General features: G+C 36.1%; 1 protein-coding gene across 10 annotated transcripts in view; it reads left to right on the top strand.

Annotated features, from left to right (window-relative positions):
• Window positions 1-22,573, top strand: part of DIAPH2 (diaphanous related formin 2) — a 1,048,054-nt gene that overhangs the window by 526,232 nt on the left and 499,249 nt on the right. For all 10 annotated transcript variants that reach the window (XM_025277003.3, XM_025277005.3, XM_025277006.3 and 7 more), the window contains one exon: window positions 21,345-21,474. In XM_025277003.3, the coding sequence (XP_025132788.1) occupies window positions 21,345-21,474 (130 nt within the window). The remainder of the gene's footprint in view (window positions 1-21,344; window positions 21,475-22,573) is intronic.

Here is a 22,573-nt window from a genome sequence, read left to right as displayed (position 1 = left end):
TATAATAGGCTCCAGTTTCATCCACCTCATTAGAACTGATTCAAATATATTCTTTTTAATGGCTGAGTAATACTCCATTGTGTATATGTACCACTGCTTTCTTATCAATTCATCTGCTGATGGGCATCTAGGTTGCTTCCATGTCCTGGCTATTATAAACAGTGCTTCAATGAACATTGGGGTACATGTGTCTCTTTCAATTCTGGTTTCCTCAGTGTGTATGCCCAGCAGTGGGATTGCTGGGTCGTATGACAGTTCTATTTCCAGTTTTTTAAGGAATCTCCACACTGTTCTCCATAGTGGCTGTACTAGTTTGCATTCCCACCAACAGTATAAGAGGGTTCCCTTTTCTCCACACCCTCTCCAGAATTTATTGCTTTTAGACTTTTGTATCGCAGCCATTCTGACTGGCATGAAATGGTACTTCATTGTGGTTTTGATTTGCATTTCTCTGATAATGAGTGATGTTAAGCATCTTTTCATGTGTTTGCTAGCCATCTGTATGTCTTCTTTGGAGAAATGTCTATTTAGTTCTTTGGCCCATTTTTTGATTGGGTCGTTTATTTTTCTGAAATTGAGCTGCAGGAGTTGCTTGTATATTTTTGAGATTAGTTGTTTGTCAGTTGCTTCATTTGCTATTATTTTCTCCCATTCTGAAGGCTGTCTTTTCATCTTGCTTATACGTTCCTTTATTGTGCAGAAGCTTTTAATTTTAATTAGGTCCCATTTGTTTATTTTTGCTTTTATTTCCAATATTCTGGGAGGTGGGTCATAGAGGGTCCTGCTGTGATTTATGTCGGAGAGTGTTTTGCCTATGTTCTCCTCTAGCAGTTTTATAATTTGTGGTCTTACATTTAGATCTTTAATCCATTTTGAGTTTATTATTGTGTATGGTATTAGAAAGTGTTCTAGTTTCATTCTTTTACAAGTGGTTGATCAGTTTTCCCAGCACCACTTGTTAAAGAGGTTGTCTTTTCTCCATTGTATATTCTTGCCTCCTTTGTCAAAGATAAGGTGTCCATAGGTGCATGGATTTATCTCTGGGCTTTCTATTTTGTTCCATTGATCTATATTTCTGTCTCTGTGCCAGTACCATACTGTCTTGATGACTGTGGCTTTGTAGTAGAGCCTGAAGTCAGGCAGGTTGATTCCTCCAGTTCCATTCTTCTTTCTCAAGATTGTTTTGGCTATTCGCGGTTTTTTGTATTTCCATACAAATTGTGAAATTATTTGTTCTAGTTCTGTGAAAAATACCATTGGTAGCTTAACAGGGATTGCACTGAATCTATAGATTGCTTTGGGTAGTATACTCATTTTCACTATATTGATTCTTCTGATCCATGAACATGGTATATTTCTTCATCTATTAGTGTCCTCTTTGTTTTCTTTCACCAGTGTTTTATAGTTTTTTACATATAGGTCTTTTGTTTCTTTAGGTAGATATATTCCTAAGTATTTTAGTCTTTTTGTTGCAATGGTGAATGAAATTGTTTCCTTAATTTCTCTTTCTGTTTTCTCATTATTAGTGTATAGGAATGCAAGGGATTTCTGTGTGTTGATTTTATATCCTGCAACTTCATTGATTATATCTACTAATTTTCTGGTGGAGTCTTTAGGGTTTTCTATGTATGTAGAGGATCATGTCATCTGCAAACAGTGAGAGTTTTACTTCTTCTTTTCCAATTTGGATTCCTTTTATTTCTTTTTCTTCTCTGATTGCTGTGGCCAAAATTTCCAAAACTATGTTGAATAGTAGTGGTGAAAGTGGGCACCCTTGTCTTGTTCCTGACTTTAGGGGAAATGCTTTCAGTTTTTCACCATTGAGGATAGTGTTTGCTGTCGGTTTGTCACATATAGCTTTTATTTTATTCTTTATCCCAGGGATGCAAGGATTCTTCAGTATCTGCTAATCAATCAATGTAATACACCACATTAACAAATTGAAAAATAAAAGCCATATGATTATCTCAATAGATGCAGAGAAAGCCTTTGACAAAATTCAACATCCATTTATGATAAAAACTCTTCAGAAAGCAAGAATAGAAGGAACATACCTCAACATAATAAAAGCTATATATGAACTTTATTTAAATCCTTTGTTTTGTATTGTACTGTGGTTAATGGGCTCTTGTCTTTGAGAACCACTCAATATTGAACCACTCAATAAAAAAAATGAATGTTGAACCCTTGTTGACTATGTCCATGGTGACAGTTAAGATTCAATTTCTGTAACTGTGTCAATGGTTTTGCTTCCTGTAGCTCTTCACAACAATCAATACACCCAAATTTGTGAATTTTCAAAGAGCAAGTTTTGATATTGTCAGTAAGTGCTGAAATGTTTAAATTTATAGAACTCTATTTGGCAAAACTAATACAATTGTGTAAAGTTTAAAAATAAAATAAAATTTAAAAAAAATTTATTTGTTTGAAGAAACAATTCTCCATAAGCTGTTTTAATTCCCATATGTTATTCATTATATGTCTTCAAGCACATACTCTTAATCAGTGCATGTGGACTTGTACTGGAGAAGGAAATGGCAACCCATTCCAATATTCTTGTCTGGAGAATCCCATGGACAGAGGAGCCTGGTGGGCTACTGTCCATAGGGTCGTTCAAAGTTCAACAAGACTGTAACAACTTAGCATGCATGCATGCATTGGAGAAGGAAATGGCAACTCACTCCAGTATTCTTGCCTGGAGAATCCCAGGGACGGAGGAGCCTGGTGGGCTGCCGTCTATGGAGTCATACAGAGTCAGACATGACTGAAGCGACTTAGCAGCAGCAGTGGACACATTGTACACATGTGCAAATGTAATACTAAAAGATTGCTTCAGTCACCTTATTTCTCCAGTAATCAAGATGTGTGGATACCAGCTCAGAAATCCAATCCAGAGTTCTTGCCTCCAATGCCTTTCATGCAAATCTGAGCAAAACACAGGCTACTTCTGAGCTTCACTTTAAAAATACAGCCCCCTAATGGTTGGAAAAATATGAGCACATCTCCTGTATTTTGTAATCCCATGAACACACTGCGATGTGCTTCAAAGATTGTCCTTCAGTGTGAAAATCTCCTGTCTTCCCACTTCTAAGATGGAGGGTGCATGCGTACTCAGTCATGTCTGACTCTGTGACCCTCCGGGATTCTCTGTGCATGGTGATTCTCCAGGCAGGTATCCTGGAGTGGGTTGTTATGCCCTCCTCCAGGGGATCTTCCTGACCCAGGAATGGAACCCACGTCTCCTGTGTCCCCTGCATATCAGGTGGATTCTTTACCTGCTGAGCCATTGGGGAAGCCCAAGATGCAGGGTATCTGCTGCTGCTGCTGCTGCTAAGTTGCTTCAGTCATGTCCAACTGTGCGACCCCATAGATGGCAGCCCACCAGGCTCCTCCGTTCCTGGGATTCTCCAGGCAAGAACACTGGTGTGGGTTGCCTTTTCCTTCTCCAATGCATGAAACTGAAAAGTAAAAGTGAAGTCACTCAGTCATGTCCGACTCTTAGTGACCACATGGACTGCAGCCTACCAGGCTCCTCCGTCCATGGGATTTTCCAGGCAAGAGTACTGGAGTGGGGTGCCAATGCCTTCTCCAAGATGCAGGGTACCTAGTGTCTTTATTTCTAAGATAGATATCTCAATTTTTCCAAATGGTTACAGCATTTTCCTGATTTATGTTAATGTGGAGTTGCTTTGCATCTTATTTTCTGTAGCCTACTGTATAGAATCGAGGTGAGAAAAAAGACTACCTGCTGTATCAGCAGGGGTAAAAGTATATGATCACATTATGCACAGGGATTAACCAGTTTTGTAGATGTACTTCTTCAAATTGGTATAGTTGGAATACCTTTTTTGAAACCTTGAGCTCTAATGAAAAGAAACAAACTCACACTTTTATTCTCATACTTTGCTCTAAAAATATAGCATTCCCATGAGTTTATTTAAAGGTTTTTCTTTAAGTTGAAATATTCATTAATGTAAATTCATTGCTGCAAATTAGGTAATACTTTAAATGTAACAGTTGTTTGTTTTCTCAGAATTTGATTGCATCTGTTTAGATATTATCACATTTACAACACTATAGTTTAGGGTGTGTGAAAACTTCATTATATCCCCCAATTTTCAGTTTATTAAATTCTCTGAAGAATAGTAGTTTAAAAATGCAATTTGTCTAATGCAAATGATTATTATTCCTTTTCAATATTGACTGCTTTGAAAACATTTTCTTTTTTCTGAATACTTTTTTTTTTCTATTTTGCTTGTATATCTGAAAATGTTCTTTTCTCAAAACACACACACACACCAAGATCTTTAAGTATAATTCTTAATATTGTGACACCTATGCTTCTATCCCTGGTTTTAACTTCAGTTACCATTAAATCTGCATCCCATATGTCCAGATAACTTGTTATGAAGGGTAATATGAGGATATATAGTATATACATTTACACTTGCCTTGTGAACTAGCTATGCCTATTTACTATACCCCCTTATGGAAACATATGATCTTTTTGATAGGAAAAATATTTCAATTTTTGAAAGTTTTCTATTAGTAAGAGGACTGAGAAAAAGAAGTTAAAAGCCAGACCAAACTAAGAAGTGTGTGTGTGTGTGTATGTTGAAGAGATTGAGAGATAAAATAAGAGAGAGGGAATGAAGGAGTGAGAAAGTTTCAGGGTGTTTTTCAGAATCGGATGATCAGAGAAAAATAGAATCCGGTTAAATATTTCTTCTTACATGTAAACTGACAAACTTGTAAAGAGCTTTAAAAATGCAAAGTGAGAGTTGCCACATTATACTCTTTATATTCTGCCAATAATAATTATTTTAAAAGCAAGCAATATAAATTTGTATATAGAAGTGTAGTGAGGGGTAAAATTTGTTTCCAAAAGGGGACTTGTTTATGGCTTTATGACTCGTTAAATACAGACTCATTTCAAGAAAATAAAAACAATGAATGCATCTTTATTTTCTTTCATTTTAAAAATTGTATCCTCTTGCACTGATGTGAAATAAACAATCAACTTAATACTGTGCCATAAAGATACTCCTTGAAGTCATTGTGACTAAACAATAATGGCTATAGTTAACTCTTCTATTGGGTAGTGTGACTGGCAGAGATCAATAATTTGCTACTTTACAAAAAAACTTTTTTATTTTTATTTTTTGGTTCTTGATGAGTCTCCCATATATCAGTTGGCAATAAATAATTTCAGCACTGGAGCAGACCAAATAAATGATGATTTATGGGACTAGCTATAGATCTTACTAGGTTTGCCACAGAGGCTGTTTCTATAGAGGATTTAAGTGAACCCAGCTGGCTTAGTATTCTGTGAATTGCTGTAGTCATTTTCTGAGTTTAATCTTATGACTGATTTTGTAATTCTCACAGTGGGGAAAGGTTGACAACATGAACAGCATTTAGTGAATATAATTAGAAAGTTTGAAAACAAATGCTTTTTTACCCTATAAAAGCTCTGTTCAAAGGGGATTTCGACCCTGTATGAGATTTTTTTCAGAATATGTGACTACTGTGACTGAATGTGAGTGATTATCTTACAAACGAATTTCCCTGCAGTGAAACCGTACTAATGGGGGCACGGCAGAACTTTACAAAGGAGGGCTGCTGTCCATGGAAGGGGGTTTATAAGCAGTTAATATTCAAATAAAACTCTGAACATCCATGTATTCCTATGATAATTTTAGGAAATCTAAGAAATACACACACACACACACACACACGCACACACACACACACACACGCACACACACATATATAAATACTTTGGGGGCTTCCCTGGTGTCTCATTGGTAAAGAATCTGCCTGCCAATGCAGGAGACAAAGTTTTGATCCCTGGGTTGGGAACACCCCCTGGAGGAAGGCATGGAAACCCACTCCAGTATTCTTGCTTGGAGAATCCCCATGCACAGAGGAGCCTGGTTGACTATAGTCCATGGGGGTCACAAAAGAGTTGGACAGGACTTAGAGACTAAACAAGGACAAGCAATATTTTTAGCTAGTATTTGGACAGCAAGCTGGCCACATTATTAATTATTTTCTGTGGAACCCTGTGCTAGATGCTTTGCAGGGATAAAGAGAAATAAAACATACTAATGAGCTGGTTGCCAAGTACAGCACATTATAATACTAAAACAAGAGACAGGGAGGAAAATAGGGAGAAATGGGGTGAAGAGAAGGAAGAGATGACTTTTATATAATAGCACACATATAAAATAAGCTGTGTTGCTATAATTAGTGGTTAACTAACCACAAGATAATGAAGTACTCTTTTATGTGATAGCCAATACCGTAAAACTGCCCCTCTTCTTTAGAAACAAAAAGCACAATGCCAGCCTCATTTACAACATGTGCTTTACTTCTCTCCTACAAACCAAAGCTTAGATATTGCATTCCTCCCTTCTGTCATGGGGACAAGCACCAAGAATTGTCATTCATTTTTTTCTTTTTATTTCTTCTTTTTTTAATCGGCATTCTCTTCCCTTTTATGCTACAGAAGGAACATCTTTAAAACAGCTGTTCATAAGTTTCTAATTGCTTTTATAATTGTTACTATTATTTAAAATTTTGGGCACAATCAGTACCTATTCAAAAACAGTAATATAATGGTCTACTGTATGACTGTTATCTGTCTGTACCCTTCCTTATTCAGTAATTGGAGAAAAAATTAAGTAATGTTTCTTTTAATAAGAGATAGTCATGAGGTTTTTCGGATACATAAGACTGAAGAAAGTCACCATTTAATGCTTTGTATGAAGGATCTCTCTTTGAAATCCAAGCAACTAAGGGGAAGAAAATATAAATGTATGCTGAGGTTGAAAATTTAGAAAGAACTCAGTTTTTAAAATTCAAGCAAATAGCTATATACTTAAATTATTTTTTTAATTTAATTGAAATATAGTTGATTTACAATGTTATTAGGTTTAGGTGTATGCAAAAAGTGATTCAGTTATATATATATATTTGTATATTCATTTTTAGATTATTTTCCCATATATATTATTAGAAAATATTGACTATAGTTCCCTGTGCTATACAGTAGATCCTTGATGGTCTATTATATATATAGTAGTGTGTATTTCTTAATTCCAAATGGCTTTTTAGATACTTAAATTAAATAGAATATTTGACTTTGAAACCTGTGTTGAGGGAAGTTGTAAAGCATTGTAAGCTATTCAGAAATTTAGGGACTGATGCTGATGAAGATTCTAAGGATTTTACATCAGTCACAGCCTGATTTATTCCATTCATTTTACAAGTTTCAGGTTTCACGAAATATATAAGAAAGGCCTGGGTACTTGTCAATTTCTCAAAGAATCTCCTTAGGACTTTTGTTTGTTGCGTTAATTATTTCAGAAGTAAAATGTGTTCACACTTAAGAGATTTGAACTTAACTGGTAAATTTTAAAGTAATTTACCAAAGTATAATTGACATACTCTTAGATTTACTCATTTTTTAATACAGTCTGATGAATTTTGTTGTTTGTATACAGCTGTGTAACCTTCACTGTAGTCAAGACATGAAACAGTTCTAACAACCTGTGTTTGGTCATGCCCCTTTGCAGTCAATCCCTACTCCCAGCTCCAGGCGACTACTTCTTTGCCTTCTGTCACTATAGTTTTAACTTTTTCTACAATTTCATATAAATGAAATCATTCAGTAATGTAATCTTTTCTGTTACTTTGCATTGGTGTGGCTTTCACTTAGCATATTGTTGTGACATGTATCAGTAGTTCATTTCTGTTACTGAATAATATTCCACCACATTTCAATTCATTGATGGGAATTTGGGTTGTTTCTAATTTTTGTCTATTACAAATAATGCTGCTCTTAATATTCATGTACAAGACAGAAATTTCCTTTATCTTTGGTAAATACCTAGGACTGGGAGTGTTATATCTTATAGAAAGTAAGGTTTAAGTTTAAAAGATACAGTTTTCCAAGTTATCTGTACCATTTTACATTCTTGTGCTGTGCTACTGTGCTTAGTCACTCAGTCCTGTCCAACTCCTTGTGATCCAATGGACTACAGCCTGCCAGGCTCCTCTGTCCATGGTGATTCTCCAGGCAAGAATCCTGGAGTGGGTTGCCATGCCTTTCTCCAGGGGATCTTCCCAACCCAGGGATCAAATCCAGGTCTCCCGTATTGCAGGCAGATTTTTTACCATCTGAGCCACCAGGGAAGCCCAAGAATACTGAAGTTGGGTAGCCTATCCCCTCTCCAGGGAATCTTCCTGACCCAGGAATTGAACCAGGGTCTCCCATATTTCAGGTGGATTCTTTACCAGCTGAGCTACCAGGGAAGCCCATTTTATATTCATACCTAAAATTAAATTAAATCACAATGAGCTATCATTTCATATCCATTAGATGGGCAAAAAATTTTAAATTCTGATAATACTATGAATGAATAAGAATGTGTGTCAAGGGGAACTATTGATGAGAGTATGATTTGTTACCTCTGTTTTGGAAAACAGTTTCTTATGATTTAGAAATGTTGAAGATACCATAACCATAAATGTCACTCCTAGTATATTCTCTAAATAAGCTCTTACATAAGGACTCTGGAGACTTGTACAAGAATAATCAGTGTCAATAGAGTAGAAAGATAACCCGCAGAATGGATGAAAGTATTTGTAAATCATATATCTGATAAAGCATTAACTCCTACAACTGAACAACAGCAAACACAAGCAACCTAATTCAAAAATGGGCAAAAGAATAATAGACATTTTTCTAAAGAAAATGGCCAATCAGCACATGAAAATATGCTCAACATCATTAATCATTAGGGAAATCTGAATCAAAACTATAATGAAATACCACTTCATATCCATTAGGATAGCTACTATCTTAAAAAACAAACAAACAAACAAACAGAAAACAAGCACATTAGCAGGGAAACAGAGGAACTGGAACATTTGTACAATGGCTTGTGTGAATGTAAAATGGCTTGTATGATAATAGCCCCTGTTGGACAGTATGGTAGTTACTAAAAAAGTTAAACATGGAATTACCGTATGATGCCACATTCCACTTCTGTATGTAAACATAAAAGAATTGAAAGCAGAGACCCGAACATATATTTGCATACTGATTATTCATAGTATCATTTTTCACAATGGCCAAAGGTGGGAACAACCCAAGTGTCCACTGACAGATGAATGAATAAATAAAATATGCTATATACATACAATGGGCTATTATTCAACCTTTACAAAAAGGAGATCTGGTATATCCTACAACATGGATGAATCTTGAAGACATTATGCTAAGTGTGATAAGCCAGACACATTAGGACAAATATTGATAATCCCACTTAACTGAGGTATATAACAGACAAATTCACAGAGACAGAAAGCAGAGTAGTGGTTGCTAGCAGGTAGAACAGAAAGAAGAATGAGGAATTATTGTTTAATGGGTGCAGAATATCAGCATGGGAAAAAGTTCTGGAGGTGGACATTGGTTATGGTTGCATAACAATGTTGAATGTACTTAACACCACTTAACTGTACACTTAAAAATGGTTAAAATGGTAAATTTTATGTGTATTATAACAAAATACTATTCACAACAGCATTATCTATAAGAATATCAGTAATAATGACTCCCTCACCCCTCTAAGAATGGAAACTAGATAACAGAAATGATCAACATGAGACTATGCTGCTGCTGCTGCTAAGTCGCTTCAGTCGTGTCCGACTCTGTGTGACCCCATAGACGGCAGCCCACCAGTCTCCCCCGTCCCTGGGATTCTCCAGGCAAGAACACTGGAGTGGGTTGCCATTTCCTCCTCCAGTGCATGAAAGTGAAAAGTGAAAGTGAAGTCACTCAGTCATGTCCGACTCTAGCGACCCCATGGACTGCAGCCTACCAGGCCCCTCCGTCCATGGGATTTTCCAGGCAAAAGTACTAGAGGGGATTCCATTGCCTTCTCCAACATGAGACTATACCTAAAGTATATTCATGTGGTGAAATAGTATACAGTCATGAAAATGAACGATTGGGGATAGCTAATTATGTAACTCATCCCTAAACAGTGGTTGCACAGATTCTAATTATAATTTGGCAATATTGCATAACTTAGGCCTTAAAAGTTGTTCTTAAATAGGTTAAATAGTTGTTTTTCAAGCCACTAATGTCACACCTCCAAAAGTCATTTATTTACACCATATATAGATAGCAATATCAGTTATATATACCTATTTGGTGGTGGTGATGTACAGGAAAAACATAAAATGAACAAATCCAAAATTCCTTCACTTATTTTCAAACCTCATGCATATAAAACAGTTTTGTTAAGTAAAATTCTCAAGACAATAAAAGTTGCAAGTTGTAGTTAAACGCTTAAACCATTTCTGAGAGGAAACCATTGAAGACCTTAGGGATATTCGTGTTTGTAAAGTATTTCTATACTAATTTAGAATACCTTGATTTTTGTTCAAACAATTCTCAGAAGAACTTCTATTTGGTAAACCTATAGGCAGGTTGATTAAGAGCACTTGAAAGTGCCAGAACAGCTTTAGTTTTTAAAGTATAGACATGATTCATTAATTCTTTCTGGTCTTGCCTCAAATGAGGACAAATGGTTGTTGATTTGCCACTGGTGCTGACTACTTCAGGCTAATGCATATGCAGAGCATTCTCCTTGAATAAGTAAGTAGGGATAGAAGGAAAAATGCCGAGAGGTGGAGCAGGAAGAACAGGAAAGCAAAATGTGTCTTCTCTTGGAAACTGACATCACCACTGCCCTGCTGGGCCAGAAGGTGGCAATTGAGATGAGTCTTTATGCCATTTAATGTTATCATAGTTTTCAAGTTTAAGCTCTCCTTTCACAGACTGCTGCTATAAATGAAGCAAACAAGTGTAAAACTTTTAAATTGCTTGACATTACCATAATTGATATTATCTGTTCCCTTTTTCTTTGAAATACCATTGTAAAAGAAAAAAGGACAGTCACATTTCCATAAAGAATTAAGACATCTTTCTACTGTATATTACATTTGGCTGAATTAGTGTCAGCCCTGGTCATGTAGCACCAGGAAAGCATTTGGGATGAGAGTTAGAAATAAAGCCAGGAAAGCATGTATGAAACTTGTCTGGTCGTTGCTACAGAGATAATATCTTTATGGTAATTGGAATCCTTAAAAATACATTATCTTTCTCAATGTTATTGCAGCGTGTGGTGGTATTGAAGAAAGCAATAATTTGTAAACAACCCTTGGCAGAGAGCACAGAACTTAATTTTGCTTCGATAAAGGAGACAAACATTAGAATTCATGTGCTGTACCAAGACTGGCACGCAATAGCAGTTGTTTTGATATATGCACTGGAGCATTCATGATTGCTTAAATATTAACTGTTCCATGAATATAAAATATAATAGGGAAAAAGAAGCCATGATGAGGGAACATTTCTGCTAAAAGAAATGAAGTTGAATGATCTGATCATATTGGTAGTCTAGCTGGGTTTATGCCAATGATTCTACCAGATTCCTTCACTGCTTTTCCCTACATCCATTTCCTTCTCCAATGCATGAAAGTGAAAAGTGAAAGTGAAGTCGCTCAGTCCTGTCTGACTCTTCAGGGCCCCATGGACTGCAGCCTACCAGGCTCCTCCTTCCATGGGATTTTCCAGGCAAGAGTACTGGAGTGGGTTGCCATTGCCTTCTCCCTTTCCAAGGACAGTTCATTATAAATGTGGGTCCTGTTGTGTTGCTATCTGTCAGAGCTCTTTCCTTGATGCAGAGGGATTAGGCATTTCTGAGTTTTCCTGAGTAAAGGATCTGTTCATAAGTTGCTGAGTTTCATTGTAGCCATTTGTATAAACACTAGGGGAAAAGGGAGCAGGCAGTCTAGAAAGGCTTTCCTTCTGATATAGTCTAGAGACATGAACTTTTATCTCACATTGAAGTTTTTTCTTTTTCTATTCAAGTATAGTTGATATACATGATATTATATAAGTTCCAGGATTACTATATACTGATTCACAATTTTTAAAGGTTATACTCCATTTATAGTTATTTTAAAATATTTGCTATATTCCCCCTGTTGTATAATATATCTTTGTAGCTTATTTTATACATAATAGTTTGTACCTCTCGGTCCCCTTACCCGTGTTGTGCCCTTCGCCCTCCCCACTGATAACCATTAGTTTATTCTCTAGATCTATGAGTCTGCTTCTTTTCTGTTATATATTCACTACTTTGTTGTATTTTTATATTCCATCACATTGAAGTTTTAATATTTTTAAACCTGCTTAAATATATCATGGCATTTGTTTACTTAGACCCAGCACACATTAGCCTAGAAATTAGAACTGGTGAAATAAATTCATAAGGCAAGACTTTTTATGGAAAGCATTGAAACCTGATGTCTTGCATTGAAATTTGTTACTCTAATCCAAAATTCTTGAGCAAATATTTCAACAGTAATTCAGATTTGCCAATAAGTGAGTTTTGTAGCTTGAATTACAGTTGGAAGGCATGAAGGATCTTCTGGGTTGTCTAACCCATCACCCTGATAATACAGGGATGATAAGACACACTACAGCATCATGTAGCTGTATTTTCAATACACTTTTAGGTGAAGGATGAGGGAGAGTTTTAAAGACTTATGAATAGTATATTTACAATCTTCACATCTTTGGACATACTGTTTGGGTCATCAGTTCTTAGATGAGTAGATGGTAAATTCTGATACTAATCAGTCTCATTTTTAATATAAATTAATCAAGAATATTCTGAGTGATTGTGTCCTTCAGATGTCACAGATTGCTAGACAATTCCTCTCTAGTTTTAAATTAACAGTAAGCTTTGGAGTTATGTTGGCATTTCAACTTTTTATATGTGGAAGTAATTATGAGAGGGCCCTGGCAAAGATCTTGTCTAGAAATTTCCTTCTAAGAGGACTAGTGGTTCTCAAACTTTAGCATGCCTCAATCATCTGGAGGTACTATCAGGATTTTTTGGCCAATATATTAAAACATATATTGATGGACCCCTACCCTTCTAGTTTCTGATTTAGTCAGTTTCATGCATGGCCCTCATTTTTGCATTTCAATCAAGTTCATAGGTGATGTTGAATCTCTTGGTTCAGGCCATGGTTTGAGAATGAGTGAAATAACCAATGCCTATCCATTTTCCTTTCTCATGATTTTTAATGTTTATTTCTTCCGTTGCCTAATCCCCACAGCCTTAATTATGTTGAATTTATTGAGGATGAACAATCATTATAATCTTTGTTACTAGTTTCACCATTTTCCAGCTGCCAGCTCTGCTGCCCCCTCTATTATCTAGCTATTTGTTACCCATAATCAATATTTTTAATAAATTACCTTACATGTTGCCTTCTCTTTCTGGCTATCCAGTCTTTTTAAGTTTACACCACTGGCAATGTATTGAAACTGTGCATGAAGGTTATGGAAGATTTCTCTAATCATCAAGTCAGTTCTCATTATCTTTGGGCTCTCTGTAGCATTTATTCATTCAACAAACATTTACTGAACAAAATTTTATTTTTTCTTCTTTCTTAAGTAGTTCACAGTTTGATAGGTGAGACTCCTTGTGTAAACAAAATGATATATTGTGGAATAAATCCTTTAACTAGAGTTTATATAAATCACTATGAGAAAAATAAAAACAAAATTTATTAATTCTGTTCAGGAAAGTTCAGAGAGGATCATTAGCACTGCTTTCCCTGAATGACCCTGTCCCCCAGTCCCATCACCTTTATCACTCTTGATGCTTAATTCATTCCAGAATGTGATAGACACCCAATTTTCATAAGTTACCATGTTGTATTCTGGCACCAACTCTTGACCAAGGTCAAGTTACATAAGCACTCTAAACCTGGTTCCTTACCTATAAAATGGGCTTGTTAATAATTGAATATTTTCATGATTTTTTAAACAAAAGATGACACATTTGAAACACTTAACAAAGTACCTGGCCCATAGGCACATGATAGATAGGTTAGAAATGTTGGTTCTCATCCCCCTTAAAGGGGGTATAGGCTACTACCACATGATGAAGGAATAAGGCATTTTAGGTCAAGAAGAACATAAGAAAATGAATGGAAAACTTCACCCATTCATGCATTCAGTAAATATATATTAAGTGCCTGTTATGTGCCAGCCATTGTTCTAGGTACTGAGTATATAAAAGTGAACAAAGCAGACCAAAAAATGCCCTCTACTTGTATAGCTGACATTGTACCAGAGAGAGACAGATAATAAAAATATAAGTAGGAGTATATTTGTCGTGATTGCTATGGAGAAAAATATAAGAGGGAGAGACGTAAGAGATGTTTTGAGAGTAGATTGCAATTTTTGATAGAGTAACTAGAAAAGAACATAATGAGAAAGTGACTTTTGAGTATAGATCTTGAAAGATGAGAAGGAGCTAGCCATGCTGGTGAATAAAAGTGAAAACTTCCAGGCAGAGAAAAAGTGCATGCACAGGCTATGAGTGAGACACATGCCTGTTAAATTCAAGGAGCAACAAAATGGAGGTCAAGCATGGCTCAAGGGGGCTGGTGAGGGATGATAGCTAGAGATAAGATCTCAGTGGTGACAGTGGTCCAGGTCACAGAGGGACTTTTAGGTTATGGTAACGACTTACCATAATGCTCAAACTACTGCACAATTGCACTCATCTCACACGCTAGTAAAGTAATGCTCAAAATTCTCCAAGCCAGGCTTCAGCAATATGTGAACCGTGAACTTCCTGATGTTCAAGCTGGTTTTAGAAAAGGCAGAGGAACCAGAGATCAAATTGCCAACATCTGCTGGATCATCAAAAAAGCAAGAGAGTTCCAGAAAAGCATCTATTTCTGCTTTATTGACTATGCCAAAGCCTTTGACTGTGTGGATCACAATAAACTGTGGAAAATTCTTCAAGAGATGGGAATACCAGACCACCTGATCTGCCTCTTGAGAAATCTGTATGCAGGTCAGGAAGCAACAGTTAGAACTGGGCGGGGCATAACAGACTGGTTCCAAATAGGAAAAGGAGTACATCAAGGCTGTATATTGTTACCCTGTTTATTTAACTTATATGCAGAGTACATCATGAGAAACGCTGGACCGAAAGAAACAGAAGCTGGAATCAAGATTGCTGGGAGAAATATCAATAACCTCAGATATGCAGATGACACCACCCTTATGGCAGAAAGTGACGAGGAACTAAAAAGCCTCTTGATGAAAGTGAAAGTGGAGAGTGAAAAGGTTGGCTTAATGCTCAACATTCAGAAAACGAAGATCATGGCATCTGGTCCCATCACTTCATGGGAAATAGATGGGGAAACAGTGGAAACAGTGTCAGACTTTATTTTTTTGGGCTCCAAAATCACTGCAGATGGTGACTGCAGCCATGAAATTAAAAGATACTTACTCCTTGGAAGGAAACTTAGGACCAACCTAGATAGCATATTCGAAAGCAGAGACATTACTTTGCCAACAAAGGTCTGTCTAATCAAGGCTATGGTTTTTCCAGTGGTCATGTATGGAGGTGAGAGTTGGACTGTGAAGAAGGCTGAGCACCGAAGAATTGATGCTTTTGAACTGTGGTGTTGGAGAAGACTCCTGAGAGTCCCTTGGACTGCAAGGAGATCCACCCAGTCTATTCTGAAGGAGATCAGCCCTGGGATTTCTTTGGAAGGAATGATGCTAAAGCTGAAACTCCAGTACTTTGGCCACCTCATGCAAAGAGTTGACTCCTTGGAAAGGACTCTGATGCTGGGAGGGATTGGGGGCAGGAGGAGAAGGGGACGACAGGGGATGAGATGGCTGGATGGCATCATTGACTCGATGGACATGAGTCTCAGTGAACTCCGGGAGTTGGTGATGGACAGGGAGGCCTGGCATGCTGCGATTCATGGGGTCACAAAGAGTCGGACACGACTGAGCGACTGAACTGAACTGAACTGAATGACTTACTCTGTATGAAGATGGGAAGCTAAAGTAGATTCTTATCACTTCTGATCTAGATGGTGATCCTGGTCATGATAATAGACTATCTTATTAAATTCTACAAGTCTTATCTAATGCCTATTTTATGGATCAGAAAGCTGAGACATAGAGTATTTAGGTCACTTGCCCAAGGTCACAGAAGTAGTGAATGGTATATAGAGTGAAGGTTTTAACCTAGTACTGTCTGAATCCAAAGTCTGTGCTTGATAACTATTCTGATTAGAAATGTGAACCTCTTTATATGAGCTGTAGAGAACCATTATTTTTTTGAAGGAAGAGAGTGGCATGGTCATATGGATGGTTAAGAAGCATTATTATATAGGATAAAATGAAGCAGAAAGAATGGAATGGCCATAACCACCTTCCATAGATTAGCTCCACATAGCTACCACTTAATGTTTAAAAAACAAACTGCTACCTCCGTCTCAAAGCCAGCTTACTCTAGAGAGTTACCACTTTCTCAATACAACCATCCTTTATTTTTTTCTCTTTTAAAAAAATTTTAATTGGAGGCTAATTACTTTAAAATATTGTGGTGGTTTTTGCCATACATTCACATGTATCAGCTATAGGTGTACATGCGTTCCCCATCATGACTCTCCCTCCCCATCCCATCCCTCAGGGTCAACCCAGTGCACCAGCCCCGAGCACCCTATCTCATGCATCGAACTGGGACTAGCAATCTATTTCACATATGATAATATACATGTTTCAAAGCTATTCTCTCAAATCATCCCACCCTCGCCTTCTCCCACAGAGTCCAACAGTCTGTTCTTTACATCTGTGTCTCTTTTGCTGTCTTGCATATAGGGTCATCATTACCATCTTTCTAAATTCCATATATCTGCGTTAATATACTGTATTGGTGTTTTTCTTTCTGACATACTTCACTCTGTATAATAGGCTCCGATTTCATCCTCTTCATTAGAACTAATTCAAATGCATTCTTTTTAATAGCTGAATAATATTCCATTGTAGATATGTACCACAGCTTTCTTATCCATTTGTCTGCTGATGGACATCTAGGTTGCTTCCATGTCCTAGCTATTGTAAACAGTGATGCGATGAACATTGGGGTACACGTGTCTCTTTCAGTTCTGGTTTCCTTGGTGTGTATGCCCAGCAATGGGATTGCTGGGTCATATGGCAGTTCTGTTTCCAGTACAACCATTCTTTTAATCACCCAAATTTAAAACTTTTGCAGTCTGATCTTTCCCTTTCCATCATCCCAGGTATTTCTTTTCAGTGGCTTAATCTTGTCTGTCTTCACAGAGTGTCTTTCTTTGCCTTTTTTTTTTTCATGTACTCATTCTCATTTTAGATATATCAGTCCTTGACACTTTCTACAAAATTACTCTTCTATGTCATCCCCTTTCTGTATAACTGTGTTTTCTTGTAAGTGCTAGGCTTTTGGGGCTTTGAAAGTACTATTTATTGTTTATCTCTGATCCCATTTATTGTTTGTCTCTGATCCCTAGTGTCCAGCCCACACGGAATCATCAAATGTACTTCTACATTCATAATTGCTTTGCTTCTAACCTGTCTCCCCTTATAAATGTTTAGTGCTTCATTTCCCAAGGGGACGTTGTGACTTTGTTCTGGCATTCCCTCTCATATAACTCACAACAGATACGGTGTCCTGAAAAAGTCTGGGCTTTGTGGTCAATATCTCTATGTGTATGAATGTATGTGTGTGTGTGTGCATATGTGTACACATGCAAACAGAACAAGAGTATAGTTTAATTTAGAAGAATCGTTCTATGGCCTGCACAGGTGGGAATTTGTGTGGAGAAAAATCTTCATTCAGAAACATTGATTGCCTCCCTAGGTATGTACTATGATGCTCCTAGGTACTGGGGATAATAAATATTAGTGAAACAGGGTTTCTTCACTTGGAAGAGCTCATACTGACTGGAAGAAAGTACTGTGTTGAAATGTTTATAGTGAAGGAACATAGCAAAGGAAGGAATAAAGTATTCCTTAGCGGGGTCTTCAGAAAGGAAGGAGTACTTGAGTACTCTTGAAATTTGAGTAGGTATTCACTTGGCAGATAGAGAAAAGAGGAGGAGAGTCTATAGAGAGCACAAGATGTACAAAAGCACAGTGGTGTGACACTGTATGGTATGTTCAAACAGTTGTAATCAAACTGAAGAGAAGGATAGGTACAAGAAAGCAGCAGGGGACACATTAGAAAGGTAGGCAAGGATCAGCTGAGAAAGGGCCTTAAATGCAAAACCAAGAAGTTGGTGTGCTTTTCTAGTAGCTGAAGGGAGACTTTGCAATGGAAACTTTGAATGGGTTCTAATCATCCTGACAAAATTAAACATTTAAAAACTAACATTTGTGTGGCGAGGTTAAATGAACTGAAATAGTTTGGTTTAAGAGCAAAGGACACCTGAGAAAGGGAGCTTTCACTCTTGTGAGAGGTGGTTATACAGAGGATAGTGACCAGTTATTTTCAGTTTCCACTGATGACAGAGCAAGAAGAAATAGGCTTAAATCTCAGGAGAAGGGAAAATTACCTATAGAAGGGGTCCTTCACAGAAAGATTGAGTGTGACTGACATGGATGATTAAAATGTTGTTGGCTCAGGCACTCTGCCTGTGTGCTGCCTTCTGTGTGTTCAGACCAACTGATTTCAAAAATAAGGTGAAGACTGTAGGTTTTCAGGCTCGAATGAGAATGTTCAAAATAAATCTTTTATAAGGCAATTGGTTATTCAGATATTTTGCTATCTCCCTAACTAAAGTTTTGGAAATGTATTTGAACACATCACATATAAATAGTATCTTTCATAATATAGCACTCCTGTTTATTAGGGAAAAAAGAATGATCAGAATTTGCTAGACAAATGTGTTAATCTGTTAAAGGTATTTTGTATTCATGTACCATTTCAGAAAGTTATTAAAGATTAGGTAGATACAGTTAGTATAAATTCAGTTATTAATCTTTATGTATAACATTTATTGGTCAGATGATTATAATTAAAATCACTATGTGGTTTATTAACTGGCACTTAATCAGTAAATATAGTGAATTGCTCTATTTTTATTGCTGTCATTCACTGATAACTCACTTTATTAAGATATTGTAAAATGTTTTTAGCTTTTTCAAATAATTCCAATTTCTGGAGCTATTTGCGATTATATTGTTTGAAAATATGTACAAGACAGAGGATTATAGCGTGGCCATTTTGTTCATCCTTTTGCATGTTATACTGAGTTAACCTGATATCAAAATGAAGTTAATTTTATTTATCAGTAAACTAACTCAAACACTTTGGAAGTGATTTTGAACATACTCAGGTTACCTTTATACTACCCCCGGAGATGTCTATAGCTAGCGAGTACACTTGGAAGAGCAAATTATTGGATAAATACCTTTAGCCATTAGAAGTCACGAAAGTGAATGTTCTTAGTTGCCTTCTGTACTTGACATTGAACCATTCAATAGGTCCTGAGAGAGACGATGACTAATGTGTGGATGGTGTAGACACAGTAAGAGACACTGAAGCCCTGATAATACAAAGTAAATATACTTTCATATGTAAAGATGCTTTACCCTTATGTTTTGATATTATATGTTCATTTTTAAATGATTGGTCTAAGTGTCATGGACATAGAGAAAAATTTTTAAAAGACCACATATTTGTTGTTAATATTCCCTGCCAGTTTGAAACCACAAGATAGACTCTTGGTGTAACGTTATTTAAAAAATAAACATTTCAATACAGATTTACAAGTCATCTCCCATACCAACTAAAATATTTTTCAGGTTGACAAGATAAGCATGTGGCCATCTTTGTCCATGCCTTGAAGGCAATGTTAGAAATCTAGAAAAGTCATGCAACTCTGTTGACTACTCTTTCTGATTTCAATAAATATATTTAACTGAAATGTTATGCTTCACTTCTGAGAATTCTGAAAATTAACCACATATAAGCATGCATGTCAAAAAGGGAGTTTTTAAATCACCCACAAGGTTGCCATACGAGCACAGTGCTGTTTTTCTATTCTTGTGTTTTCTTTTCCAGTATTGACCATGTACATTTTTAAAAATAAAACTGATATACTTCTACAGTGTGGTATCCTAAAAAAATTGCATGGGTTTTTATTGTTGGGCCCTCTGTTTGTCTCTCTGTGTGTAAATAGTTTGTCTCCATAGATTTCATTTTACGTGCCTTGGAATTACCAGCATCATGACTCCTATGGCTGTTTGTTTTGAGCCTTAAGACTAACATTTCTTTTATGTTGTTCATATCATTGGGATCTAACAGTTATTCTAATAAACTGTAACACAAAAAGTACGGACCTGATTGAGTAAATGTGATATTTTTTTTCCTTAGCCACTAAAATAATAAGGATTAAATTACTCTGTAATTACCTAAATATCCTCCAAGCCTTTTCACAAGCCTGTTTGTAAAGAATATTCATTTATTCTAAACAGTAATCCTTAAAGCTAAAATCCCCAAATCAGTATGGACATCAGTGGACAAACCCATCATCTAAGGATTATAGAATGAAAACATCCAATAGAATGAGAAAACTTGATGCTTCATGCCATATTTGTCCTTTGTTTCTAAGTAAATCCTTGATTTCATTTGTAGCTTAGTCTTGTATAACAGTTATATTAAAGAAAATACTTAGATTCTCATTATAGATTTTTTTTGGTCCTATACTTTGCAATTTTTTTATCATTCTAACTTCAGTATCTCTTTTCTAGTGTCTCTGAAAAGAAGATACAATGTGTAGGCAGAGAAATAAAATTTGACATATTATCATGATTGTATGGTCAGATTCTGTTTATAAATCAGCTTAAAAAGCCTTCAGTTATTCTTTTTTGATGGCCCATGCAAGTAAAGGAGCATACAATGCACTTGCTCTTTTATTTTAATTTGCATAGATGATGGCTGAAGTAAATATAACCTCATAGATGCATCCAGCTTTTAAGAATATATTTATGAAATAATACAAAGACCAAAATGCTGATAACAGAAACACGCATTAACTTGGACTATTATTATCAATACTTAAGTGGTTGTTCTTTTCTCAGGAAAAGAATAGTTCACTTTGCCATCATGATTTAGACATTTTAAGAAATACAGATGAAAGTTTATCATGATTATTATTATTATTGTTATTATTTACATTTTGGGTCACCTTTCTGTCTTTGAAAATGAGTTCATTTTATAACCCAGCGCATTGTTACTAGAGCCCAGTAGAAACTACCCTAGACATTTAAAAAAAGTTATATTAATTATAGTGAATTGAGTTCATTCATTCATTTCACTTCTTTAAGTAAAAGTCTACATTTATATTGCTGAAAAATACTAAAAATAGTTATCATTATTCCATTTCAGATCCGAGATACTAAATCATCAGATCAAAAGACCACCCTCTTGCATTTCCTTGCTGAAATTTGTGAGGAAAATTACCAGGATATCCTGAAATTTACTGATGAACTGGAGCATGTAGAAAGTGCAAGCAAAGGTAATTGATTTATAACTGATTTGAAACTACATCCTGCCAAAATATTATACTTTAAATGGTAATCTATAAGAACTAATCATATTTTTTGTTTGGTTACTGATCTAAGAAAAGCAGGAAGATAGTTTTCCTTAGTTTGTATTTGACAACATAGTATATTTTAATAACCTGCTTTTAACTGACTTTTTTTTTTTTTTTTTAGCAATTCTAGGTTATTGAAGCTTTTGTGTCTCTGATCAGATAATATGTTTGTTCATTCATTTCATAAACACTTAAGTGTATATTGTTTGCAAAAAAACCATACTGTGGGGCTGTTGGTAATATCAAAATGATTGTGAGATAGTTTTTGCTAGAATGCGTTTAAAATCTAGAAGAGAAGACATGTATACAAATACTATATAAAACAGAGATGAATATGAGAAGTGCTATAAGAAAATAGACTGTAGTTTAGATGAGAGGGAAAATACTTTTGAATGGATAGTTAAGTGAAGGCATAGTGAAAGAGGCCAAAAAGGTGAAGTATGAAAATTAGGATTTTTACAGACATGGAAAAGGAGTATGCCGTCCAGACAGTCAACAGTATCAGCAAGGCACAGTCATGGAATGTGTTAGGATAGGTGAAAACATCACTGGGGAAGAAGAAAAATGTCTCCAGACTTTAATTTGAACTGATTAGCTTTGTTGGTTAGTGAGTATTTACTTTTGCCAGAAGTTGAAAAGTGAATGAAAGGAAGGATCAAGGAAACATTTTTTTGGAAGGTGAAACAATAGATGTGGAGTACATTTTTCCTCTTGGATCAGAAAAGTAAGCAATAAAGCTTTTATTTGAAATTGCACTATGATAATTCCACTTCTCTGGAGAAGGAAATGGCAACCCACTCCAGTATTCTTGCCTGGAAAATTCTGTGGACAGAGGAGCCTGGAGGGCTACAGTCTATAGTGTTGCAAAGAGTTGAATACGACTGAGCAGAGCAGCACAATTCCACTTCTCTATATCTCTGAGAACTTTCGGTAAGGACTCAAAAGCATATGCTTCCTGAGTTTACTACAAACCATATACACTGGTTAGTGTCCTTCAAAGTAGAAAAAAAGTGTGTCTGTA

This window comes from Bubalus bubalis, chromosome X, assembly GCF_019923935.1.
Source record: "Bubalus bubalis isolate 160015118507 breed Murrah chromosome X, NDDB_SH_1, whole genome shotgun sequence".
NCBI classification, from domain to species: domain Eukaryota; kingdom Metazoa; phylum Chordata; class Mammalia; order Artiodactyla; family Bovidae; genus Bubalus; species Bubalus bubalis.
Note: the sequence above shows the minus strand (reverse complement) of the source record. Positions and strands in the feature narration are given on the sequence as shown.